The sequence below is a fragment of the Calliopsis andreniformis genome, chromosome 12 (genome assembly GCF_051401765.1).
Source record: "Calliopsis andreniformis isolate RMS-2024a chromosome 12, iyCalAndr_principal, whole genome shotgun sequence".
In the NCBI taxonomy this organism is placed as follows: Eukaryota; Metazoa; Arthropoda; class Insecta; order Hymenoptera; family Andrenidae; genus Calliopsis; species Calliopsis andreniformis.
Window position 1 is genome coordinate 9,447,897 of NC_135073.1, and position 24,640 is coordinate 9,472,536.

A 24,640-nucleotide genomic window follows, 5' to 3' on the forward strand; every position below is an offset into this window, starting at 1 on the left:
TGAAAACGCAGAGTAAATGACGAGATAGATAGTTTACAAAATAATCTGTCGTGGAAGATGAAAATAGTATTTTTCTGCATCTGGCGGGTGTACAAAAAAATTAATGGTCTTAAGTATTCAATTTTTTGCTAAAAAGAATTTCCTTTCTTTGATTGTGAATCCTTTGCTTCTTAAGTGTACCAGAGAAATTAATTGCAGTGGCAACTGGGAATAATTTTTCAATAACTAGAGTGTCTACATTTCAAGAGTATACGTGTCACTGCTAACAATACTTAAGATACCTAATATGGTCCAATTTTTAGAAACTTTTACAAAAATGACTCAAATATGTGAAATCTCATTTCCCAAGATTCTCCCATGACTTTCATTGCAATATGTGAGAAAATTAATTTTCCTCTTTTTTCTTCTATTTCAAACGTATCTATATAGTGCACTCATATAACGTAAAAAAGTAGAAACAGACAAAAGTAGAGCAGAAAATTCAACTTCCCTGTACCGTTCTAAAAATTCAAATGTTATTTTATCCTAGTGGCTGGGGCAGCGAAAAAACGCTCGAGGTAAACAGAATATTGGCTGTGCGCGTTTGTGCATCGGCGCGAAGGGTCGTTTTTAGCATCAAAGCGTCCAGGCTGACCTTGAACAATTTATGTAGAGACCGGACATCCAGTGCAGACGAGGGGGTGAGGGCTACCAACCGAGCCGAGTTAAAATTCCCCATAAATTACGTGCGATATTACTCAATACGTTACGTGGGGTCGCGAATCCTCTGAGGCTGCTATCGTTCAACACCAAACAATTTTCTTGACACGATTGCGCGATCGCAACCCGACACGCGGGGCGACCGATATCAAAGGAGACCTTTGGATAAATATAGAGGCACCTCACGCTATTTGCCCATAGCACGTCAACGAACAAGAATTTATTGTGTCCCTTGAGACGGTGAGCGATACGCGAGTCTTTCTCCTTCGCTATGCTCGATGATACCTTGGCGAATTCGTTCCTGGAGGACAACATTACGGAATTACAAAGTTGATGATTTGTAAGGGGAAGCTAGACGAAGATATCGAATTCAGTGATGGAGTTTTGTGTCGCTTAAAATTACTTTAATACCCAGTGGACTTCAAAACGTTTCTCTCGTTTTTCTTTTCTTTCAAAAACTTGTCGAGGAAGAACACTAGGGATTGGCAAGAAGATATTAATCTTAAAAATGAGAAGAGGATATTAATCTCAGAAGTAAGAAGAGAATATAAAAACAGCACTTGTGTATTGCTTATATGAGAGACAGCAAAAAATCTCTTGCAAGCTTGATATCTCCTTAATCACAGTCTAATAATTATTCAAATTTCAATTTCGATCGCCTAACCTCTCACATCTTTCAATTACGAATGGAATGTAGTTACAATGTACGAATATACATACGTAGCTGCGTTATATGTAACGAAGAGATTGGACTACTTGAATCAAAATTTGAAAAAAGAAAATCAGACATGGAATTGAAGGACTACCACTCCATTAATCGATAGTATCTGCAATCATACTGGTCATTCGGAAGATATGACGATAATCACGAGAGTAGGTGGAGATACCTGCAGGGATGAAAATTAAGCTCGTCACGTTCACCAAATATCAATTGTACAATCGTTGTCGAGCCGTGTGTGTGCTTTATATTAAACAAAATCCGATCCACTTACGAGATATCGGGGTACGGGGCGAGAATCCCGCTGCGAAGGGAAATTTAAGATCCTCGTCTGGCTAACAAAGTTTGGATTTTATGACGGGCATCGGTAACATCGGTTGCCTCGGATAAAGCACACCCTGCTTAATTTCATTCGATTTTTTTCTTATTTTAGTATCTACAGAACTTGACTTTAGGCTTGGAATCTGTATAAGTCCTACTTTATGACACGAGATTTGCCTGATTTTAATATTTTTCTGAGAAAAAGAAAGAAAATTCTGCAATATGTAAATGTAATGAATTTTTTTCGAAGGATAAAATTTATTTATTTATTTGGATAATAAAATGGAGAAAATATGGGCGAGTGTAGGAATACTACTTATGTATCAGGTGAAGTACTATAAACTTTAACTATCGTATTAATCTCACTCCCATAGGTAAAGAGAGTTATATGAAATTAATTAAATAATTAACCAAGACAACATCTGATACATCTCAACATCCGATAGGATTTGGTGTAAATGTAGCGTGGCAGTAAACATGCTACACGCAGAACATTCCTGTTCCTAAAAGCACTTAACTATTTAATACTGGAGCAGAATTTCATTACCATTATATATATAACACAAAAATTAACGTGAATATAATGTAATTAGAATTAACTTCAACCACGACTGTTCAATTCAACAATCCTCTCAAAAACACGCTTTCAGATAAAAGAACTACAAATAAATGCGTATATCTACCAAATTACACTTTTTCACCAACCCAAACGCGGAATATCTGTTGCCACTGTGAAACGAGCGAACGAACGAACAATGAATCAAGGTAGAAAACACAAAGGCAACACAGGCACAAAGGGCCGAACGATCGAGGAAAGAGGCAAGGGAACGACTCGTTTTACCGATTCAATTCAGCGCGAATCGATCAATTTGCAAGATATTCGACTCGTCCAGTTCTCGTAGCAGGTGGAGATATACCTGTCATGAAAGGGAAATTAAGGTTCATCGTGCCAACAAAGTGTCAATCTCACGATGGCTCGCCGCGACGGCCCACACGGACTCGACACGCCGCGCAACAACCGAGTAAAATACAAATACCCTGTTCGCGATGGTCAATGCCACGCAAACGTACACGTTTCACGTGGGCAGAGACTAATGGTGGCCCATAAGCGCGGATCATCGAACGGAGCAACAGTCCAAGGAACGTATCTCCGCTTGGTAATCTCGATGCCAAATGCCATACACGCTTTACTGCCATGTGATTAATGCTCCCTATTGGAGCGGCTAGGACGATACTCTTACGGCTAAACCCCGAACTTCGGTGCCATCGAGTCATACGAGGGCTTGTTATCGATATTTAAAGAAACATCTTTCATCGGGACACGATGCCGTTTCGTACGACTTGGACAGTTGTCAGTCTATCTGGAACGACGCGGTTATTCATCACTGATACCGTTCCATGTTGATCGATTGCATCAGTGAACTGACCACAAATTTCTACCGTTCGATACTTTTTTTTTGGTAGTTTGGGTTGTACGTTGATTTTGAGAATTGATTGCTGAGAATAATGTTGAATGGGGAGGTTAAATGTAATTGTTCATTATTACCAAAGAAAGGTATTTCTGAAATTTTTATTTTTGTATAATGTTTCTTCCGTTTGTTAGGTTTGTTTCTAATACTTTAGGTCAGTACCTGGGCTTTGTTGAGAATGTTCATTTTTTTGTATGACTTTTTAAATATTTAATTTTAATAGTTAATCTTCTTTTCCAACCACAATTAATTTAAGTAGTAAAAAGGAGAATAAACCTACCATTAATTCTACAATTAGCAAAGAAAACATTTATGAGTATTCTGTTAATAATCTATTACACTAAACGACTAAACCCACTCAACTAGAGCTGCTCAAATCTTTACAACACAATTTATACCAGTTATATTTAAAACGAGTGGGTTAAACTACCAACTTGTCAATTTTCAAAATGTTTCAAATTCTCCGATCCACGACAATTATTCTAAAAAATAATAAGAAACAACAGAATAGTAAAACAATATGAGAACACTCACCGGCACCTTCCCATTTGTCTTCTCCGCGTCGTTGTTCTCCAGCAATGGAGCGCTGCTGCTCTTTCCGCCCATCTCCACGGTTAGGGGTTCCGGTTTCAGCTGAAGGCTCGCTGCAGAAGGCGAGGATGGTGCTCGCGGGGGAGTATCCAACAATTCCCCGGAGCTTAATGAACTACTCGCGGTAGTGGACAGACCTATCGACGAGAAAACGAAGCACGTTACACACACCATCGCGATAGTATAAATGAAATTACATAACACGCAAAGACGATTTTCTGAAAGACGCGCACACGATGACCTTCCGAATAAGACTAATTATCCCGATTGACTCGTGAGGCCTCGAACTCCCCACCCATCACCCCACTCCCCACCTATTATACGAAATAAATAATTCTTAGAAGCACTGTCACGAATCCACAATTTTGTGTGTTAATTATGTTCTGGTGACTCGACTCGAAAGAATGTTTCCTATTATTTTAGTTGTAAAAAGGACGAAATGAGGCAATAATAGAAGACTCATTTCACGATTTAGGGAAGTAAATCGGTAATTTTTAAAGAATTAAGCCAGTAAGTAATGTATCCTGCGCGCGTCAGAGACGAACTAGTTATAACCCACTTCGCTAGGGCGCAGTCTAGTGATAGCGCTCTTATTGCTATTTCGGCGCGTGGTTTTAAATGGGGGAACACTCTAAAAAGTGCTGTAAACAGTTTTTAATCACCACGTATGAATTAATTATAGAATTAAAGAAACTTTGCATTTGAACTTAGAATGATCTTTTTACCTACTAATTGTAAAATTAAAATCAGACAGACTTCGGTTATAATGCTATCATTATAACATTCTACAATAATCTACAACAAAATTATTCTCCGTATCATAAAATTATAAACAGCAACCTATCCCTTACCACTTATTAACAAAAATATTGATCATTCCTTACTCTTACTTCTTATTTCCTGCGAGACATAATAGTTTCTTGTACGTTTCGTCTATTCCCACCGAGTCGAGGAACATCGCTAATTTCAGCGATCAAAAGCGCGCGAGTCAGTTAATTGCATCGCAAACGTTAGGGACAAAAGTGGTGTTTGACATTGGAAAATATTATCCTTTCAAACGATGAGCTTTCGTGCGGGGCAATTTGCATCCCATCCTCGAATACATGGCTATACGCGACGTGTTTAGAGGCTCGATTAGCGCGTTCGAAGTCATCGGTGCATGTTAATTAAACTCACACAACGGCAGATTGGTCGGTCGGAGAGGCTTGATCCTCGGCAGGGTGTCGTCGAGGCCGCTGCTGCTGTCCACCGCGTCCTGGGAATATTGGTCGTCGTTTTCTTTCGTTTGCGTGTGCACACTCTCGCGTTTGATCCACACGTCTTGGGAATGCTTGTCGTTTCGTGAGCTTAACTTCGACGGCCGTCGCCGGATCCTCTCCCAGGTTTCCTTTCGATGGCACTTACTGGACGACGGGGCTGTGGTAATATGAGAAAGGAAATCGTCTTCACGTCGTTGGTGATTCAACATTTTTTCAATTGAGCTTCATTCACTTATCCATTGCAATTTAAATGGAACACTAGAATGTCTCGATTGCTAATTTGCAGTACTATGTCTCAGAACAATAAAATTAAACAAATGAGGTATACAATTTCAAGGGAAAAATCATCGAAGAGTAAATTGAATATTAAAATAAATTGATGTACGAATAAGATTATAAACTAGAAATTAAATAAAATTAAGTGGAAATTCTCTTTACTACCCTCTAATTTGTTAAATAGAAAATAGACACAAATTCAAATTTTATGGCTTTCTAATTTCTACATCAAATTTTTAAATAGTTTCTAAGGTTTGCAGCAATTTCCAGAATGTAATATCCTTACAAGAAACAATAATCGACTTACGCTTAACTATCCGTCGATCTGTACTTCTAGGAGGACTGGCAGTGCCAATGCCACTTTCGAGCGGAGATGCTCTGTCGGTTGTATCCGGCGACAGACTTCCGGAGGAAATCTCGTCCATGCTCTGAAGTAGATCCTGTGACGAGGACGAAGATCTATTGTCGTCGTCCACTGTGTCTTGTGGTGAAGCTGGGTCCAGTGTGCTTTCGTCTTGTAACGATTGGGAATCCATTTGCGATTCCGCTGGAAACGTGAATTTCAACACACAGATAACACATTCGCATCCAACAATTATTTTAATCGGTAGTCTTTTCTACGAGCTGAATTTATTTTAAATTAGAGAATAAATTAATTTGAAAAATTAAATGTCAAACGATTTTCTTTCTCAAAATTCGATGAATCACAAAACTAGCGACTGAAGGTTGAATGTACAGTGTTTCTGGTAGCCAAATAGTTCATACGAAAGTGTACAAGTGGTTCGTTCAATTAAACTATGCACTTCAGTGATTGAAGTACATCCACGAGTTAGGTCAAAACCTCAAATAATCACTGACGCGGAAAGACGGGCAAAGTTTTAAGGACACTCGAACAAAGATGAAAGTTACCTCGAGGAGATTCGCAATCACTGACCCACGTGAAGCTCGAACTTCTTGAAATAGCTGGCGAAGTTTGGGTCGCCATGTCGGAGCAAGTGAGAGAATCCATCGGCGGACTGTTCGGGCAACATGAGCCAGAACCGTTTCGAATCTTTGATAACAGGGACTGAAGAGAAATTGGTAGCTGAAAGCGTTTCAATTTATTAACCGAGGAAAATGCTGGAACTCAATATTACACTGCATACATATACATATTTTAAAAAAAACTTTCATTAAAGGTTCAAACAAAAAGAAGAATACATTCGTATTCAACATATATAGAATTCCATAGTGAAACACACCTATTTTTTAACATGTGAAATGTATTTTATAGTAATTATATGTATTCAACATTTTTATACTTGAATTTCAATATTTGAAAATAAAATTACACATTTTGAAATGGTGTTACATATCTACATAATTCTTTCTATTTTATCTAATTTTAATAAAAAGAACCTATTTACTTTACTTTATAATATACACATGAGGTAAATATGTCAGTTGTTAAACATGTCCCAATACCTAATCACCAACATTAATTTTGTTCAGTTTTAGGCTTAAATTCTGATGTATTAGGTAACCTAATTAAAACGAAAAACTAGTATCATAAAATAGTATCTTCAATTTCTGGGACCCTAATAATTAATGCCTCGGGACATACAGTTGTAGACTATTTATTTTAAGGGATATTTGACATCCTAAACATTTGAGTATTGAGACATTTACCTTAATGGTTAAAAAGTAGATATACAAAATAGCAGAAAAAAAAATAGAAACTTCTCATTCCTTTCTCTGTAATGCTAAGGTATCTCCAAAGAAAAAGAAAAAATATTAAACTTAAGATGACCGCAGCTCACCGAGCCAGATCTGGAACTCTGCTCGTCCATTATTTTCTTCATCTCGACGTTCCCCATCCGATCAAACTTCCCGCTATCAACGCTGCCAAGGGACTCAACATTGTCGTCTTCCGGGAGATCGCAGCTGACGCCCACGTCGTTGCCCCTCGATCTCGACAGGGAGAACTTTTTCAGGTCCACCGGGCTGAGCTGTCTGACGTCCTTATCAGACTCGGACAACCTCTTCGCCGCCGCGTCCGAGCGTAAAGTCAGCGGGGACAGAGCCCTCTTCTTCGAGAAGTGCCCATCCTTCGAGCTAATCTGTCCATTCTTCAGCCCTTCGTTCTCCAGCTGAGGGAAGTCCTGGTCAGGCAACGAGGACACTCTAACCAGCACAACGTCCTCCGAGTTCTCATGGAACACTGGCGCGTGTTTCTTCCACAAGAACTTAGAGAACAGAGACTTCTTCTCCTCGGTCGGCGTCACTGGCGCCGATTTCGCTCCGTTGCTCTCCAACGACCTCTGCCCAACTTGAAGCTTATCCTCGTCGAGGTCGTAATCGGGATCCGCGTGATCCTCGCCGCGTCGTATCCTGACCAATCGCGGCACCCTTCTTCGTTTCTGGCTCATCAGGTTCAACGGAAGACTGGTCTTCCTGTGGGCGTCCGAGCGTTGTCTCGGTGGTAACTTCGCGTACGATTCATCGATCGCTGGGTCGCCGTCCACGAAGATGCGAGGTGGAGTCATTTTAATGGCTAACCTGATCCCATTGGCCACGCTGCCTTCATTGGTCTTTGAGCTTACTTCTACGTGTTTCTTTGGTTCGTCTAGGCTCTTCCCTAGGTACTTGGCGCGCGACCCGTCTCTCTCGCGTCCCCGATCCAGCATCGAGGGTAGACTAGAAGCGTTCCGATCCGCTTGGTTCTCCATGAAGCACGTCGACGACGGATCGCTGGGCTCGTCGTAGTCGGAAGTCAAGACATCCCCTGGAGTGTATCGTCCACGTCTCGCTATGATGTCCTGCAGGTTCTCGGGCAGGCTGCCGCTCTTCCTGCGACCGTTCTCAGGCGGATCGATCCGATCCCGCGGCTCGTCGTAGTCGGAGCTCAACAGGAAGCGATGATCCGTCTCGTCGGCGAACAACTTTCCATTTCGTCGATCACGGTGGCTCTCTTTGCTCCGGCGGGACGATGATCGATCGGCGCCCGTCTCGCACGAGCTTCCCGCGGAACTCTCGCTGTCCGATATGCCGAACTCGCTCAGCAGCTCCTTGTACTGCACGATCCTCTGGTCTTCCTTGTTCCCGCGACGATCTGGCTCCCGTCGCGACTTTTCTTTGGTCAGCTCGTTGATTTCGTTCGCGATGATCGTGTTGAACTCGGCCAGGATGCTGTTCGACCAGTCGCCTAAATCCTTCGAGACGTTGCAGCCTCTGCTCGCCGAGTTCTGCCGTCTGAAGGTGCCTTTCGTCGGCTTTGGAGTGTACAGGTCGGTAGTGTAACTTAAAGGCTGGGGTGGCGGACGCGGGATGTACTTTGGCTCCTCCGCGATGGTCAGCGGAGTCGTTGGTGCCGACTCGATGATTTCACCGATCTCCTCCTGGAAAGAAACAAAATTGGATGGTTAGTCTTGGAATATGATACGAGTTTTGGATTTTTGTGAAAGAAGAAGACTAAGTTATTTGTTGATTTCTCTGGATTTGGATAATCTTGAAACACTTAGTTTTACTTTAGGCAGTTCTTTAATCTGAGTTATCAAGTGTTCAAAGCTTTCAGTATTCACACAGAATCTTTAAACAGTACCTAAGTATCTTTCATAAACTCTTTAAAATTAGGTATATGTAATTCTGTAAACACTGACTCTGAAAGCATTAATTGGATTTCGTTTTTGCTTCACCACATTATCTAACAGAATACTTTCTAAATGACTAGTTCCCTTAAAATTCAGCTGACTTTCGGTTTCATATGCCACAGATCAAACAGTTCTTCGCTAAAGATGAAATTCTTTAAATGCCATGCTTCTAAATGTCTACGAACTAGAAGTTGTTCATTACCGCAATAGTTAACAGTCGTTTTGCAGTGTCTATTCTCACTTCCCAATCATCCCATTTATAACAACAACGACTAGCCAAGTCGGTGAATCTCTAAAAGGTTAACTGAATTTACCTTAAACCGCGTTATTATCGGTTACGCAACAGCATGAACGACTCAAAATTGCCTCTCGATTGGGCCGAGTATGGACTCGTGGAACCAAAGCGTTTGTCAGCAACCGTGTCCATCAGATTATCTTGCCAGTGTGTAAAGAAAACTTGAACAAGTGTCGTGTACAAACTGAACAGGTTTCTAAACGGGCGATCGAGGTTAATTGACCCTTGTCCACGCGGAGATAACTCCATAAATTAGAAACATCACTTTCTATGCTTAATGGAGGGGGTCGCAATAAAGAGTTTGAAAAGAAGCACGCTCGTCCCAATTTTTTTTATCTACCCATGATATTACAAACGAGTGCTGGGAACAGCAGGTTTCGGTCTCGTCAGCATTATAACCGCTTCATTATGGACAGCTTTATAAATAAGCTTCACCGATTTAACCAGAGGCGAGCTAGTTCCGTCTCGGCCGCAAGGGTCCGTCAAGCAGCCGCTGTTAAAGGGAATCACGAGCTGAAAGCTTCTCCCTTTCAACGATGAATAATAGGTCATGGAAACTATGCTTTCCGCGGTTATTAGTTCCTCAAGATTTACACTGCAATCTCTCAGTCCTCAGACTGTGATTTCGTTACTCAATTTCAGTCCGATGTTTCTTGTGAGAAGTCCTGTTATTAGCAGAGACACAGCAGTGCTCGAGGCAGCATGAAAATTGCTTTTGGAGGTTTCTCAGGATATAGCTAAGAGAGTATACATAAACTTAAGGGGAAATTTAACGATTTACATTAATTACATTCGCCTGGGTTTTGAATTTCATTTAGTGAATAGCAAAATAGTGTCAATTACTTCTTTAACCGAATAAAAAGAAACAAGACAGAAAATAACAGATTGTGAAATAAATCATTTGAAGTATTTTTGTATCTCACGATTTCTATACTACATTTCTGAAGATTTGCAGAGATTAAGTCCCTTCGACATTTACCTATCTTCACTGCAAAATTATGAAAATGAGCTAAAATATTATATAAATCAATTCCCCATACTTTCTAATACGATAAGATTCATGATTCAGAGCACAGAAAGTTCACCCCAAACAAAACTTTCATTTCAACCAAATGAAAGTCCGACTTCACGGGAAACTAAAAATTCAACTACCGACTGAAACGCCAGCAGGAAGCCTGCCAGGAGAAAGAAGTCAAAAATTGAAAGGTATCCTTTGTCCGACTTCATTAATCATCATCTGCTTGGGCCTCCAGAGTCTGAGCGATCACCGATTGTTACAAAAAGAGGACTACGCACATCGATTTCACGCGCCATTCTTTCTTTCTCGAGATTTCTTCCTTTTCCATGGTAACATTTTCATTTGTACCGTCGGAGTTCTTGGTCGAAAAGCAACCTTACGTCGTCCATCTGCCTCGAATTTACATAAACCGCAAGAGAGGTCGATTCGACTGACTCACGTTTCATAGTTGATAGCGACGACTAAAAGATCGCATCACCTTCGACGTCCAGGCAATCTATCAGCCGGCTGCGCAGCGCTCTATGGCGCGCGTAATGAAAAGGTTGATTAAACCTACTCGGCCAGGTCGAATTGTGATTCCCTAGGTGAGATTAACTGAGATGCTGATACGCAGTTCTATCATTAATCAAACGGCGAATATTATTTGTGCACGGGTTCCTTTTAAAGGGACCCTTTAATACGGCGCAACAGGCAGCTATCAGGCTCGCGGTGATACTGAAAAATCGATCCCACGGAATTTAGAGGCTTCTTCGCTGCTGTAATACCGATGTTCCTCATTGTGGAGCTATTCTTCCTTTTTTCCTATTCGTTATTCCAATTATCCTACTATGAGGAGTAATATGTCTTATACGTTAGGTATTTTATTGCTGTCCCTATTATTCCTAACTTCTTCTGACTTCGTGATGGATCATAGTAGTACAGCGTTTTCCAGTCGAAACGTGCTCAAAGGTGTCTCTAACTGTAAATTCAATTTGCGCGCTTCGAGTTCGATAAACGTTAGCGCTGCTCGCCGAGATCTGTGTAATATCGATTATAACTCCCGCTGTGAGGATTGACGGATGCGGGGCTTTTAACGCCGAGATGTCAGATGAAATCAATTGTGCTACTCTTCAGATAGGCTTGGTTTCTAATGCTCTTACCGACACACACTTATTGTTCTATTTAGCGAGCTAAAAGGTAGCGTACTAATTTTTTCAATCTTCTCGATACAATTGAAATAAGGTCACTGTAGTCACTATCCTACTGAGATATTCATAACATCGCCTATGATTCGCTATCTTATTATGATATCTAGACTATCTTCTCTCACATGCAAAGTCTAACTCATTCCTAAGACCTAATTCGATGTAATATTGAAATGCAAACACACAGTACTGGATAGTTCTCAAACTTTCCTTTCCATCGTGAACCAATTCCTGGGGTAGCACATTAATTTCGACGTTATCTTTTAGGTAGAGTTATTTTCAGGGACGATGGTAGCCACGAGCGCGAGTCAAACAGTTGCAATTTCTGTTGCGCCATCGAGACAACATGTCGACGAGAATTAGCGCCCAGGCGCAATTGTTTAACTGGTAGAAAGATAGATACGTCGGGGCGCAGATTAGTCACTGATAAGAATCCGATGAACAACTCCGACACAGTTATATTCCGTTGTCCCACGTAAGTCAGCTGCCACATGTGTGCCTGCAAGCGCGCGAAGGCAACACCGATGTCAGAACAATAGGAAGCTCGTACCTGATGATTAATCGCCAAGCTGGTTATAACTATGGAAATTGACAGGCACGTATTATAATTAGAATTTTATTCCTGGACGATTTAATCGAATAAAAATTAAGGTTTATAACTCTCTAAATTCAATAGAGTGCTATAGAAGTGAAACTTGAGAATTGACTATGTAGGGTGTGAATGACTGTCCATAAACGAACATAAAATTTTGCTTATTTTAAGAAATCAATTTTTATATTAGTTTCATTATTTTATTGGATAAACTATTTCATGTTGGGAGAAAGCAGTGACCAAAATCACAGAAATTATGATATCAACTATATATCAGCTTAATAAATGTGCCAATTTGTATGTTACGACTGAAGAATGTTGGAATGGAATAGTAATCACAATTGTAGGCGTGCATGTGGTAAAAAGTAAAGGCAACTATAATCAAGACGATTCACTTTGCACTTCCGTGTCGGTCAAAGTGTTGCTTTCAATTCGACTTTAAATGTCCGTTTAGTTACTCTATGGACCCTAGTAATTAAAAATTTGAATTATGAGCAGGTCCTGCTCTATGAAAAAATTTCAAATTTTGTATGTATCCCTAACTATCGTTTCAAAAATAAAATTATAATCTGCAACAGTTATTTCTTCTTTTACCTTATTTTATTTTAAATTTTATTTTTCCATTCGATGAAAGTTCCACCTTCAAAAAACGTCATGGGCCTCGAATCGTTTTCATTCAAATACTGCTTTCGTGAACTTCTACGCAGAAGTATCATCTTAAACCTATCGTATTTACTTTAAGAATTATGATGGAATATTTCACGATAGTATATACGTACATGATAACAAATCGATGAGACGAATAGAAGACCTCAGTTATTAAATCACATTATGCATGTAATTTATAACTGTTCTTACTCAAGCAAACGATAAAATTTTAAATACACCATTGTCCTAAGTAATATTGTATTAGCGAATGTGACACGCAAGTACATCAGTCTCTATTGGCATACTCACGACTCTCGTAATTTTTCTTCCCACTATACATGTATTTCCGCCTTTGCCAGGGCACAAATAGAGATATTCAGGCACAGTGCTATTACAAGAAACGCCTACAAAGTCGATGGTGTTACGAAACGGCAATATCTTAACCTCTCTCGAAGGATATTGGCTCACCTATGCCCATTAACATGAATGTTATTTAACACGCTCGCTGGGAATGCGTCGGCCAATGATTCTAGTTGCATGAGGTCGTAAATTAACTTGCTATTCAAAAATGCACCATTATTTGAACGTTGCATGCGCGGTATAATCAAAACAACAATTTCTCTGATCCCTGAACAACCATTGGGTAACACTTCCTCTGGTGCATAAGAGATAATTGATGAAACATATTTACGATTTCTAGAATTTCTTTACTTAACTCACTGACACGAATTAGTAGAATGCACACCTGTTTTCCAATTCACCACCCGTAAGAAATTCATAAGATAAAAGTTAAAGTTCATAAGTATCGAAATTTCCTGTTTATGTATCAGTCTTTTCCATAGTTGATTTTCTAGTTTTAGTTCCACTTGTACTAATCAATTCATTATGTCATTAATCAAGACTATTTTATTATTACATACTTCTGTTCTGTAGGATATCATTACTTGGTTAATCTTATATGCAATTTTCTAGAGAACTGCAACCATTTATTATTTCCATTTCAACTTAGTTCAAAATAAATGTTTCAGCCACTAGATTACACAAAATGTTTCTAAATGGATATGTAGACAGATCATATATCGGTCCAAAAATGATCACAGTAAAACCGTATACCTATCTACCTTACATCTTTTGATGCCCATATTGATTACACTTGAACACAGAAAACAAGCACGAGATAAAACAGGATGCAGCAAATGAATGCATCGACCTCTTAATGAATTTGCGAAAGGAAATGTTAGTTGGGGCAAATGGAACACAGACTCTTTGATCTCATTGTCCCTTTGATCTTCGATGCATTTCCGTGATCCTGGTGGTTCAAGAAGAGACAGAAGTATCTTCCGGTGAAAAGCCAGTGATACTCAAGGCCCTCTGCTCGGTGAAAGCAAAGGGTGAACTGGCAAATGAATGGCCAGAGGAAACCTTCGGAACGTCTGTCGGCGATTCGCTAATGATTACACGGCGCAGTCGGTCAACGAATGAAGAAGCTCGCGAGCAGGGGCTTGGCTTGGCGGCCCAAATAATTACATAGCTCGAAATCGATGAGTCGAATTCCTTTTCGCCGAACCTTTGTCACGTTTTATGATTAAAATTAACATTCAAACTTTCCCCGAGTATGCTGGACCTCCATTTATTCGAACATATTGGGAAGCGAATTTCTTATCTTTTTTAATTTTACTTTCATATTGAAAAAGGATACTTTAAAATTTTTCGTTTCTTTTTGTTCGTTGCGTGTCATTTTCCAGAGACTGCCTCTTGTTTGAGCGCTCATTGTAACTCAAAGACACTCCATATTAAATAATCAGTTCAGTGAATCGGATATTGAGCAAAATTTCCTTTCGATAAATGAAGTTCCAGTGTAGCTAATTTAGCCAATCTACTGAATATGTTTCTTGCTATTTTTGCATGTTAGTTTAGAAAATTCACTTCTATTGGGATTCAACATAAACGCCACGACATCTGACAACATAGAAGAAAAATGTTATTAACGCCGCGTTGAGAACATATTTCCCTTCAATAATTTTCCTTCGATTGTAATTTACATTTTCACATTACTTAAAGACAGTTACGTGTATTTCGCAATCAACAGTGTTATTTGTCGCCATATTTAGAGCATATTACTTAAACTCCCTCCTTAAAAAAAACAATAAATAAACATAAAAACGTTATAATAAGTTTCTAAAGATTCTTAGGAAACAAATAGATGAACTTTGATTGAATTTTACTTATCGAAGCTCAAATTTTGGAAATACATTTTCGATAATACATTCTAATACCGATACCTTATCAACTAAGTATTAAAATCCATCCATGCCAAACGTATTTAAACACGTTACTCAAATTTCCCCGCCAAGCATCGATCAAACGCCATTTCCAAGGAGCTTGAACACAGATTCCAAGCAAAGTGGCAAAGCAACAGAATAAACGGGAAGTGCCGACAACTAGTAAAAGACAAGATAACAGGCGGCTGGAATTCAGTGAAACTTCCCTGCGGCTCGATGCAACGCATCAGTCACAGGACGACTGTGGTACAAACGAATTAATTAGAGACTTTACAACAGGGTAGACAAGACCGTAGTGACCTTTTGATGTCGATGCGTGATTTCACCGTGTGTCGTGCCGAATCGTCCTCCTTTGCAGCGAGTAGCTGCGGCTGGCGGGGAAGAAAAATTAATAAAGAAATATCGGAGATGCTCGTTAGAAGAAGAAGAGGAGGATGAAGAGGAGGAGGAGAAGGAATCCGGTCGTGAAGCGCGGTCGGTGCACGAGAAGCGCATCAAAGTCACCAATATACAACGTCGACCGGTCCATTACCGTTTTTATTAATGTTCCTCGAGGACAGACAGCGTGGACGCTAACGACACTGATCGTTCCTGTCATCGTTAGTTTCCTTTACTCGCGAAATTTTCCCAGGGGTCGTGTCAAACGGCCAGGAAAAAAGGAAATGCTGTATCTGATTGGAGAAAATTCAATTTTTCTATTCAGAGACATCTGGGAACGAGGGATTAGAACAATTTATTTACTTTCTCAGATTAATTTACCACTATCGTTTGCATGTCTATTAAAACCTCGCACCAGGACGTTTACGTGTCGTTAATCCAAGCAATAGATCTGTCGTGATTAATTTCAAGAAAATTTTTGCGAATTCTGGTACCAGAGATTTAAGAGTCAAAGAAGGTGATAAGATACTGTTTATTATGTTGTGTTACAAGCTCATTTCTAATTTGCTGTAATTTGAACTTATTTAGAGCAAAAAAGGTTTGCTTGCGTGCGTTTACTAGTATCTTTGATGAGACTAATGAGATCTCCCATGAAGATGATGTAAACTGAAACCTCCCCCTACCTGCATACTTTTCTTTATACGTAGAAATAACATAATAATGTCCTAGCTAAAATAAATATTAATAGCCAATAAAGAATTTATCTGATACTCTAACAAAATATCAGTTCTCATGGTACACTAATATAATTTATAAAATGGACTGTTATATCAGTACATCAAATATGCAAATATTCATATTCTAATAATAAAACTGTTAGACTCCGACGTACAAGTCACAGTTCCAGTATTTTTCGACCTATCCTGTCACATTGAATTCCTACTTGATCTTGATCGACATTTTGCGTGTGAAAATTGATATTTTCATTACACTTTCTCTAACAGATGGCGATTGATTCTCGTGTGCCGGTAACGAACCGTACGATTCAATCAAGAAATCCGTTTCCCCTTCACGAACATACGAATGGCTGTCGACTGTGCACAGTCGTTTCTGGAAACTGGGACGTCATTCGGTCTCTAGGGACATCGACGATCATCAAGACTCGTCGAACCAGCCCGTGACCCGCAAACTTTATCATTTGTTCCTTTTCCCTCGATGAAAGCTACGTCGTCGTGAACGTACAGCTGGCATGGGTCCACGAGGTAATGAAATTTGATAATCATTTCGATTTCGATCTTACGTTTTAGTTTTAAATGATTTTAAAGCTCGTTAATAAAGAATAATAATAATTATTATTATTATTATATTAAAATTTGGGGAAGTTGTCGAAATTTCAAATAAGTGTGTTATAAAAAATATGATTAATGATAATAAGTAATCAGCCTAAGTTTTTAATCTTCTTTCAAATATGTGCGCTGAATAAATGGTGAAAGATCAATATCTGCAGACCCTGTAGACTTACAGAAACTAGAAAATTGGAATGTATAAATAATTTTTCCATCATATCAATCAGTACTAGCATCGCACTAACCGCAACAGCAAGATCCAGCAAATCTACCACTATCTTTCATCAAATTACTCTAATCTCCATTAATTACGGCCACAGAGCTCATAAAATAGTAATGGAAATGATCCAAGGTCTCGACTAAAGGTTTCCCAACGGAGAGTTAAATTTGTAAGCTGGACAGAAACTCGTCTAGGCTTAAGTTGCGACACGTCAAGCGCATTCCGAGCAGAAACACGCGTCAAAGAGCGTGCACGCTTATTCCATCGCGTGGAGAACATTAATGGTCCATGTTCGGGAAAGAATGCGAAGGCGACGGGGCAATCGAACGATCGGTGGTCCCTGATCAAGCATCGTCGATTATATCATTAGATACAGGGCGCCACGCAACGACATCCGTAGACGTTCCGCTGCGCTTGTTCTAAATCTCCTAACGAAACTGGAACGCGATTTACTCCGGGGACACGGCGTCATCGTGCACCGACGATGCCCGTTCACGATCCTCTGAAACGCGTCTCGAACGAGAGCCAGTTCTGCAAACGGGACGCTCGTTGTGCAACCGATCGTCCACCTTTCGGATGGTACACTGCCGCTCAAAAGTTTCGAGCACCCTTTATATTCAAGGGATACAAACTTCTTTCTGTGCACAGGGGTTTCCTCAATATGAGTCAGAAATTTGAAGGGATGATTGCAGATGTTAAAATAAAACGAAATTGTGTTTGGGGCTTCGTCTGCGAGTTACTAATTGTTAGAAGTGTACCTGAAGTACGCGTGAAATGTGTCTGACTAGTGACTTATTCTACTGCCTAAGTGTATTAGTCAAGTCGAGCACAGCGGAATTAGGAAAATATGTCCCGAGTCGGACACAGAAAACCTTGTAGAATAAGTCTGAAGTCAGGTCACAACGTAATCACTAGAATAAGTCCCAAGTTGGGTACAGCAAAATTAGTAAAATGAAGACCAAATTAGACATAGCAAAGAGCAGTAGTGGAAATTCCAAGTCAAACATAACATAAGCCAGTAGAATAAATCCCAAGTTAGATATGGCAAAATCAGTAGAATATATCCCTAGTCAGACACATCTCACGAGTATTTTAGGCGTCTTCTCTACACTTATCAACTCGGAAAAAAAGCCTCAAACACAAATTTCCTAACTTTATTTTTGTCTTATTCTAGCGTATGGAATCACCCCCTACAATTTCTGACACCTGCCGTTGAACACCCTGTATACAGTTGGCTCGTTAGAAATAATGTACTTATATGTTAAATTAACGTTACATGGATATTGGGTTTCGTAGTTTGGCTCGATAATTAAATGACAATCAATGGTTTTAAACTTTTTAACTTCGTATTATGTTATAAAAAAGTTACAATTAAATTGACTGTAAATATTTGTTCTTTTCCTAAGCTCTAAAAATTTGCTTAAAGTTAATACCAAGCAGTGATTTAAACAAATTGAAACGTTTCATCTAATTTGCATAATTCGCACTTCGACTTCTACTTTTTTTTATTGCTGTCAAGAGGTCATTCGAAAGTGACTTCACGAGCACCGTTATCGATGAAATCGCGTGCTGTGACTCTCTGACATGACGAATGGAGAATTCTCTCTTATTTTTTCATATATGGTATTTTTCGCCCCAGGAAATCCAAAGTTCGTATCGATAGGTTCGGCCTACAAAAATATTCTGCCAATAAATTTTCACCAGTTGTCATATCGTAATACTTTATTGCTATTCCAGTCGGAAAGTGACCATATGACGATCCTGGTGTGCATCCGAGTTATTAACCCGGAACTTCGATGAAAGTATACTGACAGATCTTAAGTTATACTTCCATCTGTGCATTCAGCTTTAATATTCTCTGAAGTTACTTCTTGTGACCTATTTTATTTTATGAATCACTTTGCGCAATGAGCGAAAGTTCACTTTTAATATACCCTGTTAATTATAAAAAATGATGTCAATTACTTTTTCTTAAATACCTCTGTTCTTCTAAAAGATATTAATAAGAAAACTATTTGCTTTTAATTTTCTATTAAAACCTTTTGCATTAAAAAAACGTCGTCGCAACTCAACAAACAGCGAAGATTGTGTCTTTGAAATTTATTCGAGGACATCAATTATTCTCTAACATTTCGCTGTGATATAATGTAACATTCAACTGAAAATTAATAATGGGTAATCGATGCGCGACAGGCGGCGAAACGCGCGCATTTTTGTTAATCCGACTCTCAATAACGTATTGCGATAATGTAATATTCGCGAAATTCATAGGTCGTCCATCAGACGTAATTTCCCTGATGTTCGTGACTAATTACGCTAAATTAATCGTTACGCGTTATTGCATTAACCGTTATTTTACACCGCGCATGGTCAAGCTTTTTCATTCATCAACACGGAACGACCAAGTTATCAATTATAAAGTGCCAGTTAGAAGACTCGTAAAACGGATGTCTATATACCTCGTAAAATAAAATGCAACTGGTATTTACGCTTCAGTGCAGAGCATAAAAAAAATATTTTCATTTTAATGCAACTGCCAGACTCTGTAACATTTCATGTGACTCTTGCTGAACTCGTCAACCGAAAATTCTGAAAAATAGAGCGAAATTCAGTTAAACTCTTTTCTGCGTTGAAATAATTCAATGACAGATGATAAACAATAATTTCAGACACTCTCTTTATCGCCTCTGCTATTATAAAAAATACAAAGTTGATCAATCATTCAGTGCCTTGAGTATAGACTATCCCAAAATCCTTACTTTAACCCTTTGACACTAGAAGTTGACACAACATTGATAATTCAATTCACCAAAATAATAAAAAAATATATCTATTTTTTAGGGAATCAAGTACACACAACACTGGTTCTTATATAGTATATACTCAGTCCCATAATCCAGAATTATCAAACTTCACACGACTTTTGTTTAGTCTTCGAATAGGAATAACTGCTTAAAAAATTTTCCTCGCATCTCCAAAAAGTTCAGTCTCCAAAAAGTTATTATAAACGCTCGTATCACAATACTGCCACCGCAGCTCACCCTATTATTGAACGTCTCGCTGTCACAGCTCGCATGGAAATCCAAAACGATCGGTGGTCTCGTTTCAAGAACGATCCTGGCTCCACGCACCAGCAGCCAGCCAGTTAAAAAGGACCGTTTCGCGCTTTCAACTCTGTGACTGTTACGTAAAGGGCTTTTCAATGATCGACCTTAAGCCATCGATTCATATCGTATCGATTTCAGTATGCACCGCGGACCTCGGGACCAGGCGCATTTGTTTGATTACATCCAGTTTCTTTCTGATCTCCTTCGCGCACCCGGTCGCACGTAATGGCCTTCCTGATGGCGTAGCAGAAGCGTAATGCGATTATAGACGGCGTGCCTCGTAACACAAGGGAATAACAACGTATAATTTCCGCCGATGGCCGATAGAAAGCTGAAAGAGCCTGACTCGCGCGCTCTGCGCTCGACCCCTTCACCGACCGCGTAATGACCAGGCCTCGACACGACGCTCGATCATCGTTCTTGATTCTTGATGACGAGAAAGTGTTTGGGGTGTGCGCGTCGCGTTTATGTCACGGGCCAACGAACACGTGTCTTTTCCTTGCCAGCGAGCAATTCTTGTCAACGACGTCGTGCCAAGGTATTTTGCAATGCCTTGGGTTTTGGTTCTGGTAGACTGCCTGTGCTAGGGATCGCTTGGGAGCTCGTGGATGATTAGTCAAGTGTACAGTCATCCTGCTTCTATGAATATAATTGTTGCCAACTTCGAGCCTGGATTACGTACGCTTAGCTTAATTGATTCTGGATGGAATCATTAATACATTACGAGTGTAATTAATTGTATAGTAATTGTTATCATTAGTAGATGTTTATGGCTGGGTAGTCGGTATTAAAAGAAATAGATGTACAGTTGTTGCAGAAGAATTTGAGACCTCTAGTATATTGATATTCTCATTCTGATCAACGTAATTGATTGAGGTGACAGTTGCTGATGGATGTCACATGGAACACAGTTCATCTCTCTTCATAATCATCGTGTATCTATTAACCAAGCACAGCAAGTAGCTAAGTAGCACTGCCGAGGAATACAGTAGTATACGATCCTATACATCTAAGCATGTGACTTGACCCATAACAAAGTTCCCTCGTACACCAGCAAAACGTTAGAATTCATTTTCTAAAACGTATTCCTCACACGGAAGCCTGAAACAGCAGCTTAACTATCTATTGAAAGTCTTTAACAAGACTTGGCTACGAGTTCCACTTCAGCAGCATAAGAACATGAGAAGGTATTACCTCAAACAATCAGGTAGCATTCATCAGCGAAACGCTCGAGGATGTATACGGCATCGCAGACAGCAGAGTTTTCGACTTTGACGAGGAATTTCCAGCGAAACACGGTCGCCAATCTGGCTTTGGAGCGCTGAAAGCGCCAGCACGTCTACGGTGTGCATTCACGGATACGTGTGCAAAGGCGGACCGACCGCTGGTGCGTATTAATGGGTCACACCGCGTGTTCTGCGATGCACATATGAGGCGCGTCCGCGTACACGTATGGTAAACGGTATCTTATATCGTTTCGAAGCCGAGCCAGGCGTCGTGGTGCATGCCTCGAGCGTTTTAACCGCCGACACCTCCCGTAGAACAATGTCCCTCGTTAAAAGACTTTCACACGGAACTTCGTGTCACGTATGGAACAAAGCCTGGACACGAATAAATCATTGCTTTCCGCGGTACGTTCGTGGAATATCGGTCCCGCTGCCGTGTCTACTAGGATCAACGCCGAACGATCGGTATCGTGAGGTAGCTACCAGACTGTTGGACGCTGCGTAGGCATATGCTGAGTGTTCGGCTATTTCGATTGTCTTTAAAGCTACTTAAGGTAAATGTCTCAGTAACTGACCAGGTTCTGATACTTGAACACTAACTGATTTTGTTCAATTTTAAACATAAACTCTAATGTATTAGGCGTATCTATATAATAATGGAAACTAGTGTTATAAGATAGTATTCTTAGTTACTGGGACGTCATGATTTAAGTATTGGGACATGAAGTTTTAGATTGTTCACTTACTGGGATATTTGACATATTAAGCATTCAGGTATTGGAACATTTATTTTACAGGGTGTTGGATGACATGTGTAAAAAATTTAAAGGATGATTATCAAGTCATTAGTTGTTGAGAAAAAGTCTAAAATAGATGTGAAGTGTGTCTGACTCACGTCTTATTCTACTGACCCCGCTGTGTCTGGCCTAATGTACGCTTGCAGTAGAATAAGTCTCAAATCAGACACATTATTGAACGTTTTTGGAAGAATTAATAAATTTGAAACAAAATCCCAAACGCAATTTCGTTATTCTAGATTTCTGTCCTATTTTGACGTGTGGAATTACCTCTTAAAATTTCTGACACTTGAGTCGAACATGCTGTACACAAGAGATGCATTTCTTTTTTAGATTCATATTTCAAACCTAAAATGGACTTGTTGCAGAATGATTTCTGTGGTTTAAATACGCTACGTGCTTAAAGACGTCCATAAGCCCTGAAAACATTTTGCTTTTTAACTCTCAGGTGGTGTGATTAGGTCACAGTATTTGTACAACTCAATTTTCAACGATATACAGAAAGAATAAAGTACAAAGTTGTGAACTAACTGAGAATGACTCTGGAAGGACAAAGAAGGTTCAGTTAGGTTCCCAAATTAAGATTCGTTCTTTCCTCAAACCAGTCTTCTACTTCATCGAATTATAAACCCACATCTTCCTTAAGCGTATTCGAATCGAAAATCCCTCCTCAATATTCCGATCGTCTCAGCCTACGTATAAAATGCAAAACTCGAGATAATGCGAATCCCAAAACTCAAGTCACAATAGCCAACCTCATTTCTGAGAATCGAGTGAAGAAAAAGAACGTCTCAGGTTGCTGAACTGGAACAAAGGCTGCTATAGCAAATAGCGTATCCCAGATAAAACACTATAAGACGAAAAGAAACTTCAAAGTAAACTCTATCCCAAACTCCTCCAAATCTTTAAAACAGTAACTTCCTTCTTGACACGCAATCTCACGCAACACACCAGTAAAGAAATCTTATAATACACCAGAAGACTCCCAAAGCTCCTCCTTTCTCCACATTTATCTCCAATTCTCTATCCGCAGATCTGAATTGCACAGACAGTCGTCGCGACAGTCGCGATCGAGGAAACCTCGAGGATAGGCGGTCGAATCGGAATCCCCTCGGTCAGCTGTCAGCTTTCGTGGCTTTTTACGGGGAGATCAAGGATCCCGGCTCATCCTCGGCTCTTACGGTTTGGCTATCGGTGAATCAAGGTCGGCCATTTCATCGCCGGGTTATAAAACCTCTTAAGGCATGCCGAGGTGCTTCCGATGCCGAAGATAAAACCACCGAAGCGGAGCAATGAGCGTTTGGCCCGCAACCGTGGCCGATGCGGGTGATGCAGCTCGACCCCCCAAACTCTCGACGGAACGAAGAAAAAGAAGCTATCTGGTTGCGTGAGGGAATGGAACGTGTGTCGCCGTTTTCGATGATTCACCAGCGTAATATTCGTGTATACGGTCTGCTTGAATCGTCAGTCGATGGAGAGCCATTACATGACTGCGAGACTGTACTACACTTTCTTGAATACTTTCTGATTATTGTGCAGACCATTGAATTGATGCCACCTTAACACCCTGAGCCAAGAGGAATTCAAATATTAGACATGAAACAGTAGGAGTATGAAATGCAAAGTGGTGGGAAATTGTAGTCAATATATAGATACTGTTTTTGGAAAAATGGGAAACAATTTCAGAGATTATCTTCTCTCTATAGAAACTCCTCTTTTACATTTCTTCGATTCTTCAGTTTTCCCGCTTTTCAGAAAAGAATATCTATATTAGATACGATAAAATAGCACTATGAAATGCAAAATAGTGGAAAATTGTTGGCAACAATACAGATATATTTTTTGTTTTAAATAGAAGTACTGTAAAAGAACGTTCTCTACAGAGAGAAGATAATTTCTGATTATCTGAAAATTGACTACAATTTTTCATCATGTTGTATTTCATAGTTTTACTTGTTCGTGCCTAATATTTAAATTCCTCTGGGCTCAGGGTGTTAAGGTGGCATAAATCATAAAACGAGCGATTAATCTATTACACTGATTTGATTCTGAGTTATGAAGACAACGCTAAAACAAAGCAGCTGCTGAATAAATCAGCTCAACGTGAGAGATCACGTACGGATGTGGTCGGAGGACCCTTTGAATCGCTTAATTCTGATTTATCGCCGTTCGCTTAAATTGTTCCACAGCGGCGTACGAAAACTGTTAGAAACTGGGGGCGAACGTTGAATACGTGACGTCAATAGCCAAGAATTTGGCCCTTTTAATTGGCTTAATGAGTCGCCGCGGTCAACGGTCTCAAACTATCCTACATTAGTTCAACCGCGACAGCAGGGTGTTTTGAAGTTTCTGCTAGTGACGTTATCTCTTTGCTGCTCCGAAACTTGGGTCGTCTATGGAACTAACCTCTATCGAACATTTTATGAGGCTAAGTATTCATATTTAGAGCCGAGTTGCGATTCATAGTCAGTTTAAGAAGTTTTCGTGTTATGAACGCAAATTTTGGAGCTGGGTAGACGACTATGTGCATAAACATTTAGAGTTGTCAAAATTCCTTGAGAGAGATCTTGACAAATTTCTTTGAA

General features: G+C 39.8%; 1 protein-coding gene across 1 annotated transcript in view; it reads right to left on the bottom strand.

The window, feature by feature from the left end:
- Window positions 1-24,640, bottom strand: part of Cv-c (RhoGTPase activating protein) — a 312,437-nt gene that overhangs the window by 197,508 nt on the left and 90,289 nt on the right. Inside the window, exons 3-7 of the mRNA XM_076388730.1 lie at window positions 7,133-8,710; window positions 6,243-6,417; window positions 5,641-5,880; window positions 4,975-5,214; window positions 3,742-3,935 (exon numbers count right to left, since the gene is read on the bottom strand). Coding sequence (XP_076244845.1) covers window positions 3,742-3,935; window positions 4,975-5,214; window positions 5,641-5,880; window positions 6,243-6,417; window positions 7,133-8,710 — 2,427 coding nt within the window. The remainder of the gene's footprint in view (window positions 1-3,741; window positions 3,936-4,974; window positions 5,215-5,640; window positions 5,881-6,242; window positions 6,418-7,132; window positions 8,711-24,640) is intronic.